The sequence below is a fragment of the Trichosurus vulpecula genome, chromosome 4 (genome assembly GCF_011100635.1).
Source record: "Trichosurus vulpecula isolate mTriVul1 chromosome 4, mTriVul1.pri, whole genome shotgun sequence".
Classification (NCBI taxonomy): Eukaryota; Metazoa; Chordata; class Mammalia; order Diprotodontia; family Phalangeridae; genus Trichosurus; species Trichosurus vulpecula.
The window spans coordinates 104,505,372-104,517,232 of record NC_050576.1 but is presented as its reverse complement, the minus strand read 5'-3'; the positions used below and the strand labels follow the sequence as shown (position 1 = coordinate 104,517,232).

The 11,861-nt window shown below is 44.6% G+C and overlaps 1 protein-coding gene across 1 annotated transcript; it reads right to left on the bottom strand.

Moving 5' to 3' along the window:
• Positions 1–254: 254 nt before the first annotated feature.
• OPTC (opticin) lies at positions 255–11,438 on the bottom strand. Its single transcript, XM_036758246.1, has 6 exons — positions 11,214–11,438; positions 9,422–9,557; positions 7,913–8,071; positions 4,785–4,984; positions 4,166–4,261; positions 255–425 (listed from the first exon to the last, which is right to left on the bottom strand). Exons 1-6 carry the CDS (start codon positions 11,436–11,438, stop codon positions 255–257), a joined length of 987 nt encoding a protein of 328 aa, XP_036614141.1.
• Positions 11,439–11,861: the final 423 nt, after the last annotated feature.

The following is an 11,861-nucleotide window of genomic DNA, read 5'->3' as shown; positions in this document are numbered from 1 at the left end:
AGGACCAATTAGTCCAATGTCCTCATTTTAAACAAAGAAATTGAAGTCCAGAGAAGTGTTCATCCTTATCACTGTCCCCACAATTAATAACAAACATTATTGAGTAACCATTACGTATACATAAATGTATTAAACCTTGGAGATGAGAAAAAAAGAGTCATAAGATGAGATGCCTGATAAAACATCATTATCCTCATTTTACAGGTGAGGCAACTGAGGACCAAAAAGATCCTGTGACTTTCCTAAGGTCGGAGTCAAGTGTAGCTGCCTATGGGCAGTCGGGGCAGGCAGAAGTAGGTGTTGGCAAAGAGGCTGAGGTTGATGGGGTTGCCATCTAGGCGGATGTCTTCCAGGGCCCTTCGGATATGCTTGTAGTCCTGAGTATCACAGAAGGTGCCTTCAGGAATCTTTTGTATGTGATTGTTCTGAGAAAATAGAATAACTTAGACTTCTAGAGGGTTTGGAGGTTTACGAAATGCTCTGCTGCACCAATCTGGTGAGTAGGTAATACAAATCTAACTCCTCTTGTTTTACAGCTCCATGCCAGAAATGCTCTACCTTTTAGAATCTCCAATTTCCTTCAAGGTTCTGCTCAAACACCATATTGCTGCTGTCATCTGGGAAATGATTCTGTATTTTCTTTGTACAAATTTTGTATCAGCTTATTCACGTACAGGCTTTCCCCTCCTAAGCTGAAGGCTCTTTGAGGATATAGTCTGTTTTGTTCTTTCAAGGTCTCTTCCAGCCCCCAGGAGCCTATGATTCTAACTGGCTTCCTTCAAATCTCAGCTAAAATTCCACCAAGCCTTTTCCCTGGCCTCCTTAATCTAGGTGCCTTTCCTCTGAGATTATTTAATTATAATTATAAATAATATATATTATTTATATAACATAAATAATATATGATATAAATATTATAATTATGTGATTTATCCAGTGTATATGACTTGTCTGTGCATGGTTGCTTGCATATTGTCTCTTGCATTAAACCAGAACTGTCTTTTGCCTTTCTTTGTATTCCTAGCCCTTAGCAGAGTGTCTGATACACAGCAGGTATTTGATAAACGTTTGCTGATTTGAATTGGCAAATACCCAAGGGAAATTGGGTTCAAGTTTGACTACTCTCTCACTATCTTGTTGTGTGATGTTGGGGTATATTTCTTTGTCCTTCTCTTCCTCAGTTTCACCAGTTGTATAATTTGGAGAATCTTAAAAATGCAGCATTGATGAGGGAGAGCAGAAGCCAAGTGTTTATCCTCTTATCTGTGTTACAATGGAGGGGAAAAAAAAGACTGAACATGGAGTTAGGAGGCCTGGATTTCAATCTTGAATGTGGTCAAATTATTCATCTTTCCTGAGCCTAAATGCCTTCATCTGTAATTCAATCCAGTAAGTTTATATTAAGTATCCTTTTTGTGCTAGGAACTCTCTGTACCAGGCATTGGGGATACAAAGACAGAAAGAGAATAGTGGTTCCTCCCCTCGAATAGCTTACATTCTACTGGAAGGATACAATTTGTATACAAGTAAGAAAATAGGAAGTGTAGACAAAGTGATACAAACTGATTTCAGGAGGGAGAGACTGCTGATGAGTGAAGGGATGAGGAGACAGTGCTGTTCCATCTGTGGTTTGTTGGAAGGTAGGGATTCTCAGAATCAGAGGTAAGAAGGGAGTGCTTGGGGTGGGGTGGGAGGGAGGAGTTCAGCGTCCACAAAGGCAGGACAGATGAAATGCCCTAATATAGGGAACAATTAGTGGGCCAATTTGACAGTAACGAAGGGAAGGATTTGCCCTTTGGTGGATGTATAGGCTGGGAATTGAGTTAGTCTAGGAGTCAAGTCTAGTCAATGAGCGTTTTATTAAACTCCTACTGTTTGCCAAGTTCTTGACTAAGAGCAGGACACTGTTCCCTAAGTAGAGGAGCTAAGGTTCAAGAGATAGTCTTCAGATAATAGATCATTTAATAGAAAGGTGCCTTGAGGAAAAGCTTAGTATGCCTTCTTGTTTTCTCCAACCTGGCAGAATCCAGGATTCCCAAGCCTCCATGGGTGGGATTAGTAGGGTGGGCTTCTCTCTTTGCAGGGTACCAGGAGCATGAGAAACTGTCACTATGTACACATGTACAGTGACTTAAAAGTTATAGCCTTTATATCTCAGGAAAGCAACTGCTTGCTTGTGCACCTAGGCTCCAAGTAATTCATTGCGCCAGATCTGATTCTGGCTAGAAACAGTGGCCATTGTATGCTGAATACCTTACTCCCTCTCCTTTCTGTTCCCAGTAGAGCTGGTTTCCATGGGAGTCTGTCTAGGGGGAGGAGGAATGGGATGTGATTCGGAGGCTGTTTACCACCAGCTGATTCTTAAGTTCTCTGAGCTGAAGGAAATGAGGAACAAGATGAGGGGAAAGATAAAGGCTAAGGTCCAGGGGGAAAGGAGACTGGGGGCTGTGGCTTTTATTTTCCAGGAACAATGTTTGTTTTCCGATGTTTCTCACAAATAATTCCAAGGTCAGGAATAGATTCAGAGACACCTTGGTCATAGATAGGATCATAGGATGATAGATCTAGAGCTGGAAAGAACCTTAGAGGTGATTAAGCCCACTCCCCTCATTTCATAGATGAGGAAGCTAAAGTTCAAAGGGGATAAGGCTTGCCCAGGGTCCCCCAGCCATTGGCACTTGAGGCCCTGTTTGAAGGGTTCTTGACTCCAGTCTAGCCTACTACTAGGCAGCTAAGTGTTGCAGTGGATAGACAGAAGGAATTAGAAGCAGGACAGAGCTGAGTTCAAATCCTACTTTAGATGTTTGTTAGCTGTGTGACTATATTCATCACAACCCAACTTAGTTTTTCTTTCTGTAAGATGGGGGTCATAATAGCACCTATCTCACCAGATTGTTATGAGGATCAAATGAAAACATAAGTACAATGCTTTGCAAACCTTAAGGCGCTGTTTCAAAGCTAGCCCTTATTATCCCATGGTATTTACCTCCCTCCTGAGGTAATTACCATCCCTGAACAGCAGCATCTTGCTGCTCCAGGGCTCCTACTTTCCACTTAACCCCTACAGGGGAAGGTCCAGGACTCCCTGTGGGATGGGCTGTTCCCTTCTGGCACAACTGTGCCCACGGTCAGACTGTACTCCCAGAGGAAAGGGACTCAGGGAACAGATCAGACATGTCCATTCCATTACAGGATATTATTAACGAGAGCTGTCAGCATGAGGGGTCAGGGCCATGTCATGGACAGAGGAAGGGGAGGGCCAGACAAAGATGGATATAAGAAAGACCCTGCAGGAACATGGGGATGAGAGCAGAATGGGGAAGGAGGAAGGGAAGGGAAAAGGAGGAGAGGGAAGATAGAAAGAGAAAATGAATTGAGAATTAGAGAGGAAAGAAGAGAAAGGGGGAGAAGGGGTGGGATGAGAAAGATAGCAGTTGAAAGAAGGGGGAGATTGATAGGGAGAAAAAGAAATAAGAGAGAGACGCAGGGAAGATTTTTTTTAATCAAGAACAATAATTTCACTGGTGTCAGGGACTCCTACTGAGGAAACACTCTACAAGTGCAGATCTGCACTATTGGCTGTTAGAGTTTCCAGTTTCCAGGGGGCTTCTTTAATATAGTTTGGGGGGAAAGTGAGAGATAATAGCTAGCATTTACATAGAATTTTAAGGTTTTCAAAGCACCTTACATGTTGTCCCCTTTTATCTTCACAACAACCGTGTGAGGTAGGTGCTCATATTATCCCCATTTTACAGGCAAAGAAACTGACTCTAAGAGACTTGCTCAGGGTCACACAGCTGAGGCAAGATTTGAACTCAGGCCTTCCCGCCTGCAAGTCTAACACTTTATCTACTGACATCTGGCTGATCAACGATACCTAGATGAAATCTCAAAATTTCTGGATGATACATAGAGATAGAAGCAAGAAGGGAGGGAGAAAGAAAAGGGGAGAGATGGGAGAAAAAGTTAGGGGAGAGATAGGAAGAGCTAGGAGAGAGATGGAGAGGAAAAGAAGAAAGAAAAAGGACAATAGAACAATAACCTAAAAGAGCTTGTCTCCAGGGAAGGAGAATTAACCACATTTCAAACTCCCCAAGCATCTGGAACCCCTCATTGGCAGGTCCTTCTTCCTGTTTTCCAATTCCCTCCTACTATGAGGTCTCACCTGCAGGTGTAGAGAACGCAGGCTGGAGGGCAGGGGCACAGGGATGTAGTCCAGCCTGTTGTCTGACATGTAGAGAAATTGCAACTTCTTCAGCTCCTGGGGAGATAAAGGGAAGTTGTGCCCTGGAGACTGGATGCTAAGTCTTGGTGGGAAATGCCAGGGGACATTAAGGAGACCAGACAATTGGCTACTATGAGGTCTCGATAGGAAAGAAGGTTATTTCCATTGAATAAAGGGGTTTTCCCCAAGTGACATATCAAATGCTCTCTTAAAGGGATATTTTCCTCATCATGAATCTTGGAACACGGCAATCTTTGAAGCACCAAAGGGCAAGGAAGAAACACAATTAGGCTGTAACATATTTCCAGTGATAACCAGAGCTTGGGGGTAGGGCATAGGAGTACAGGAAGTGATTGGATAAAAATGATATTAGATGGTCTGAGTCAGGAAAACTGCACAGTCCAGGGCTGCCCCAGGAGGGAGGGTGACCATCTCTGTGCTCTCTCTCTCTCTCTCTCTCTGCCTTTCTCTGTCTCTCTCTCACTCTCACTCTCTGTGTGTGTCTGTGTGTGTGTGTGTGTGTTTGCTGGGGAAAGGGGATTCCAGGGTGCTGACTCACTCTGAAGCTCTCTGGTAAGATCCCTGAACTTTGGAGGTTATTGAGCTGGGCATCCAGTCTCACGAGACTGCCAGGGAGCCTGGGCAGAGATACCAGCTTGTTCTCAGGGATGATCAATTCTTCCAGGGCAGGTAACAGGAAAGCATCATCTTCAATGGTGGAAATGGAGTTGCCTGAGAGGTCAATCCGCTTTAGTTTTCCTATTGAGATGTGGAAGAAAGGAATGTATGTGTAGTTGGGGACAGTGGGGGAAAAATGGGAACGAATCACCTTTCTAAACCTTATGTGTGCCCCTTCTCACCTAGAGTTGCTAGAAACACAAGGAGGATGTTGGCCAGTTCTTCTCCATCTCCATCCAGAACCAAAGCAATGAAAATGAGCTTTATGTGGTAGGAAGGAAGGAAGGAAGAAAGGAAGGAAGGAAGGAAGGAAGGAAGGAAGGAAGGAAGGAAGGAAAGAAGGAAGAAAAGAAGAAAGGAAGGAAGGAAGGAAGGAAAGAAGGAAGGAAGGAAGGGAAGAAGGAAGGAAGGAAGGAAGGAAGGAAGGAAGGAAGGAAGGAAGGAAGGAAAGAAGGAAGAAGAAAGGAAGAAAGAAGGCAAGGAGGAAGGAGGAAAGGAAGGAAGGAAGGAGGGAAGGAAGGAAGGAAGGAAGGAAGGAAGGAAGGGAGGAAGGGAGGGAGGGAAGGAAGGAAGGAAGGAAGGAAGGAAGGAAGGAGGAAAGAAGGAAGAAAAGAAGAAAGGAAGGAAGGAAGGAAGGAAAGAAGGAAGGAAGGAAGGAAGGAAGGAAGGAAGGAAGGAAGGAAGGAAAGAAGGAAGAAAGGAAGAAAGGAAGGAAGGAAGGAAGGAAGGAAGGAAGGAAGGAAGGAAGGAAGGAAGGAAGGAAGAAAGAAAGGAAGGAAGGAAGGAAGGAAGGAAGGAAGGAAGGAAGGAAGGAAGGAGGGAGGGAGGGAGGGAAGGAAGGGAGGGAGGGAAGGAGGAAGGGAGGGAGGGAAGGAAGGAAGGAAGGAAGAAAGGAAGGAAGAAAGGAAGGAAGAAAGGAAGGAAGGAAGGAAGGAAGGAAGGAAGGAAGGAAGGAAGGAAAGAAGGAAGGAAGGAAGGAAGGAAGGAAGAAAGGAAGGAAGGAAGAAAGGAAGGAAAGAAGGAAGAAAGGAAGAAAGGAAGGAAGGGAGGAAGGGAGGGAGGGAGGGAGGGCAGAAGGAAGGAAAGAAGGGAGGAAGGAAGGAAGGAAGGAAGGAAGGGAGGAAGGGAGGGAGGGAGGAAGGAAAGAAGGAAGGAAGGAAGGAAGAGTACTTCTATATCACTACAGGCGATATTCTGGAATCTCTCTCTGAAAATATTTCCATTACTGTTCAATGCAGTCCTGCCCAGAGGCAAAGACATATTAATTTGCATTTATGTAAACCATCATAGGCTTCTGAAACATCCCTCACATCAGTCCTGTGAGAGATGGAATACAAGAATTATTGTCCTCACTTTATAGATGAGGAAACAGAGGATTGGAGAACAAGACAGTTAAGATCACAGGATGTTGAACTAGATGGAACCTTTAGAGATCGTCTTGTCCAAACCCTGTATTTTATAATTGGGGAAACTGAGGCCCTGACATGGAAAAAGACGTGCCCAAGGTCATTTACTAAGTGGCAAAGGAAAGATTTGAACCTAGGTCTTCTGACTATAAATCTAATACTCTTAGCACCATACTGCCAGGGACTTGTCCAAGGTCATGTCACTAATAAATGTTAGAACTGAAACTGGATCCCTAGTCTTTTGGCACTAAGTGCAGTGGTATTTCTTGAAGGTGACACTCCATATCCTAACTCTGGGTATTTTCACTGACTGTCCTCTGTATCTGGGATACTCTCTCTTCTCATCTCTGCTTCCTGGATTCCCTAGCTTCCTCCAGGTCCTAGCTAAAATCCTATCCGGGGTGAGAAGCACATTTCTCCTTATTGCTAGGACCTTCATTATCTTCAAATTATATACACATATCTATATAATATATATGTATGTATATATCTTTATACACATATATGTATATATGTATTATATATACATATATGAAGTTTATCTTCTTCGTACGTAGTTGTTTGCATGTTGTCTCCCTTATTAAACTATGAGTTTCTTGAGGGCAGGGGGTGGGGGTGGGGGTAGCTTTTCTTTTGTATCCTCAGCACTTAGCACAGGGCATCTAGTAGGTGATTAATAAGTGCTTGTCAAATTGGCTTGTTGACTAGGCCACATTTCCCAGCTAGCTCCTCTCCTTTGGACTTCTCCAAATATAGAGTACGTGTGACATAGAGCTCCATAACCCAGAGCAGCCAGGTAGTACAGTGGATAGAGCACTGGGCTTGGAATCAGGAAGACTTTATGTTCATGAGTTCAAATCTGGCCTCAGATACTTATTAGCTGTGTGAGCCTGGGCAACTCTTTTAACCCTGTTTGCCTCAGTTTCCTTATCTGTAAAATGAGTTGGAGAAGGAAATGGCAAACCACTATTATCTTTACCAAGTAAATTCCAAATGGGGTCATGAAGAGTCAGATTGAAACACCTGAACAACAACAACACCATGACTGTGCTGGGTACTTCCTCTTTCCCACTCTCCCCCCTACTCCAACCCTTTTTCAGCTTCCTTCTTTTTGTCATCTTCCCCCATTAGATTTTAAGTTTCTTGAGGGCAGAGACTATCTTTCTTTTTCCCTATTTGTATCCCTAGAACTTAACACAGTGCCTGGCACATAGTAAGAGCTTAACAAATGTTACTACTGACTCACTGCCTGGATTTGGGACAAGCAAACCTATTGAAGTTGCTGTCTAACTCTGTGAAAGTTATACAACCTCCCTGTGCCTGGGCTCTCAATCTCTACCCCTTCACCCACTCCACCCCACCAAAAGAGAGCTAATATTATTTCTGCTTTCAGACTTCCTAAGGTTTCTGGCAGAATGAAGGAGAATAAACCAATAAAACCACCTGAGGCATTCAGGGAGACATAGTCGAGAAAAACTCACACTAACCCCATTTTATAGTAGGACAAACTAAGCCTTGAGTTAGGTGAAAATAGAGTGAAGTTCTTCGTCCCAGTGTATTTGACTCCCCTTTCCTTCCCTCACCCATACTGGCAATGGCATACTTAGCCCTTTGAAATCTCCTGTCCGGATCTGGCTGATATGATTAAAGCGGGCATAGAGGTAAGTTGTCTCCTGGGGAAGAGGAGGGATGTGTTCCAGGTCAGCATCATCGCAGTACACAGAGGTGCCAAGGCACACACAGACCAAGCAGGTGGGCAATCCTAGGTCAGACAGAAGGCCAAGGGGTGGAGAATAAGAGAGATCCATTTGTGCCACCCTTCCAGTGGGCCTCACTCCTCTCTCATTCATTCATTCAACAAACATTTACTTAGACACTATGTGCCAGCCTCTGTCCAAGGCACTTGGCACACAGAGACAAAAAACAATCCCTGCCACCTAGAGCTTATACTGTGCTGGAATTCTTCCTGGGAGAACCCCAGGATTGATGCCATTTCTGTCTGTCCCAGATGCTCCAGGGACTAATTCCCTGGATTGTCACCATGCCCCTTTCTCAGTGCTGATGCTTTTGCTATGCTTATCCCTTTCATAACTTGGGCACCCATTCCGTGTTAGTCCTCACCTGTCAATATCCGCTAACAACACCTTGCCTATGCCAGCTAGACATCTCCTAATCCCCTCAGGGAGAAAACATCCCTAAGGAAGTCTCCAAGGAGGCTATGATGGAGAATACCTTCCACAGGAGGCCTTTGCTGATCCTATCTTCTATATACCTATGAATGTCTGTCTTCCCCAGCAGATTGTAAACTCCTTGAGGGCAGGGACTGATTTTGCCTTTTCTTTGTATCATGTGCACTCAGCACAATATTTGGCAAAGAGCTTAATGAATGCTTGTTGAGTGAACAATTGATTCCCCCCAAGTCATTCTTTGCCATTTCCTACTTATTGCACAATGACAAGCTTCTGGCCACCAACAAAACCACAGCTCAGATACTTGGAGCTGGCCCTTGCAAAGGGGGAAGGATGGAGAGTCAATACGAGAAGAATTAAAAGCTGAAAAGTCATCATTCCCCAAGTTAACTGCTTCATTTGCCATCACCCCCAAGTGACAACCATAAAGTTATTTCTCTTTCTTTACAGGTTTTTAATTGTCACTAATCTAATTACTACTCACTCCTGCTCCCCTTATGTCATTGTTAATTAGGCCTGAGTGGTTCTTCTGGCATCTCTTACTGACTTCAGAGTCTTCTGACCACCACCCAGGTCTTCAGACAACATATATCTTCTCCCTTTGTTCTCTCTCCATCTGTCCCCTGTCTCTCTAGCTGCCTGTCTGTCTCTCTGTCTCTGTTTCTGTCTGTCTGTCTCTGTCTGCCTCTCTGTCTCTGTCTCTCTTTGTCTTTCTCTCTGTCTCTGTCTCTCTCTGTCTCTGTCTCTCTGTCTCTGTCTCTCTCTCTCTCCCCCACCCCCCAGTCTCTCTGTCTGTCTGTCTCTGTCTCTCTATCTGCCTCTCTGTCTCTCTCTCCCCTCACTAACATTGGCTCAGCCATTGCCAATGATACCTTCAATTTTTCCCATTTTCCAGCTGTGTATTGCTATGACCAGGTACTCACCCTGGGCAGTCAGATTGTCAAGCAGGCTAGATATGGAAGGGGTGGTGATCGCAGTCCACGTCTTTGGGGCCATGGTGGCCATCACTGTCTTGGTGGATACCCTCGTGGTTGAAGGGGCCAGGGTGACCACTTTAGTCTGAGCCACAGCACAAATGCCGCACAGAAGTGGGGAAGGGCAGGCAGGGTAGATCGAAAAAAAAAAGCAAAGTTGTATTGACGCTCTTTGTTTTTATATCACAGTCATTTCCAGATTTCTCTCCCCACTTCTTCACTTATAACAAAGGCAGGGGAGAGTGACACAAAACCAACTGACACAGTGATTGCCTTTGATAGTGTATGTAGCTTACTAAGCCCATAGTCCCCCACTTCTCCAAGAAAAGGAGGCAAGTGGATTTCTCATCTCTTCTCCAGGGCTACAATCAGTCATTACAATGACGTGGCATCAGTTCTTTTAATTTACATTATTGTGGTTATTGTGCAGATTGGCATCCCGGTTCTGCTGCTTCACCATGCATCTTCCTATGTTTTTTCCAAATTCCTCATGTTCTTTGTTTCTTATGATGTACTTATATTCCATTACACTCATAAGCCAGGATTTGTTCAGCCGTTCCCTAATCAATGTGTACCCACTTGTTTCCTTTTTATTTTCTAGAAGGGTAGATCTTGTCAGAGAGGGGCTTTGTGCTTAGGGGAGAGAAGAGGACTTCTTGGACCAGGCCGAGGCACAGGTGGTTAAAAAATAGCTAAAACAACAAATAAATAAAAGCAGCTAACATTTACATAGTGTTTACTATGTGCCAGGCACTGTGCAAAGTGCTTAATAATAATAATAATAATGATAGGTAACATTTATATAGCACCTACTATGTGCCAGGCACTGTACTAAGCGCTTAATAATAGCTAACATTTATATAGCACCTACTATGTGCCAGGCACTGTGCTAAGCGCTTTATAATAATAATAATAATAATAGCTAACATTTATATAGCACCTACTATGTGCCAGGCACTGTGCTAAGCTCTTTATAATAATAATAATTATTATAGCTAACATATATACAGCACCTACTATGTGCCAGGCACATTTAATCCTCACAACAACCTAGAGGTAGGTGCTACTATCATCCCCATTTTGTGGATGGGGAGAGTGAGGCAAATAGAGGGGAAGTCACTCGCTGTACAAGAGGAAAGGCTCTGTAACCACTTTCGAGTCTCTCAAGGGTTTGAACTCAGGTCTTCCTGACTCCAAGCCCAGCAATCTCTCCACTGCAACACCTAGCTGATACAGATAAGGAAACTGAAACCCAGAAAAAGGCAATAATGGGATTCAAACCCATTTCAACAATTCCAAATCCAGTACTCTTTCCACTGTACCCCAGAGCCTCTCATTTAAAAGAAAAAAATCAGACAAGAAAGGAAACAGGCTGGGTGCAAACGATCTGTGCCATCTCCTTTACTGGAGAGAATATGAGGCCTTTTCCACCACTCACTGATCCCCAACAGGACAGGATTTGCAATTCTCCTTCAAGGCAGAAGGGGAAAAAGAGGGTCTCTCATAGGCCTCACTAAATTTGATGACAGCTGGCAAAGCAAACAAGGGCTCGCTGCTCTCCAGCTGCTGAGCCTCACCTTGGGCGCCTAACTTCCAAGGCACCCAAAGGCCCTCCTTTATTGTGCAGAGAGGGAGCCAGAGGCCTATAGTAATTACATTGTGAGCTGGGACAGGGAGGCAGGCATCTTGCACCTCAGGCCTAGACAGACTCAGCAAAGAGTCTGACCTAGGGGAGTCTCACCTTTGGGGTCAGGTCTCCATAGTCACTCTTTATGGTTTGCTCTTCATAGCTATTCAGGTCATAATTATCCAGATTTGGGTCATAGCTTCCCAGCTCTAGATTGTTATAAGCTGTCCCTTCATCTTGGGGCTGCTGCTGCTTCACCCCTCCATCCATCCAGGGTGGCATAGCCTCCATCTCCTGTATGACCAGGGCCATCAGCCCCAGGAGGGCAGAGATCCTCATGGTGCTGTCAGTGGGGAAAGGGGAAAGGAGTGTGAGGTTGGGTCAACTCAATTAAATGTTTGTGTAACTTAGCACGTATTATATGTAAAGTAAGACTTGTAATATTCCTTGAGCAACAACATGGCCTGGGCATGGGGGAAAAGCCCTTAGATTCAGAAAGCCTTGCTTCCGATCCAATATTAACTATGTGGTCATAGCCACATTACTCATCTTCTCAGTGCCTCGGGTAGTTCTCTGAGGCTAGGGGTTTGGCCTTCTGCCTGTATGCAGGAGTTTCCACTCTGAAGGCTCCCGAGCCTATCAAAATCCTATGTCTGGGCAAGGCCTTCTCTTCCTCCTCCCTACCCCCCCCCCAAAAGCACAAGGTGCCAGCCTAGGCATGGGGAATCTCCAGCGCCTAGTGCAGTGACAAGCCCATAAGCG

Coding starts and splice junctions, on each gene's coding strand:
- OPTC (XM_036758246.1), bottom strand. CDS start 11,438: ATGAGGATCTCTGCCCTCCTGGGGCTGATGGCCCTGGTCATACAGGAG. Junction 9,558..11,213: donor ATGGAGACCTGACCCCAAAG/GTGAGACTCCCC, acceptor GCTGTGGCTCAG/ACTAAAGTGGTCACCCTGGC. Junction 4,985..7,912: donor AGGAGATTTCAAAGGGCTAA/GTATGCCATTGC, acceptor ACATCTCAATAG/GAAAACTAAAGCGGATTGAC.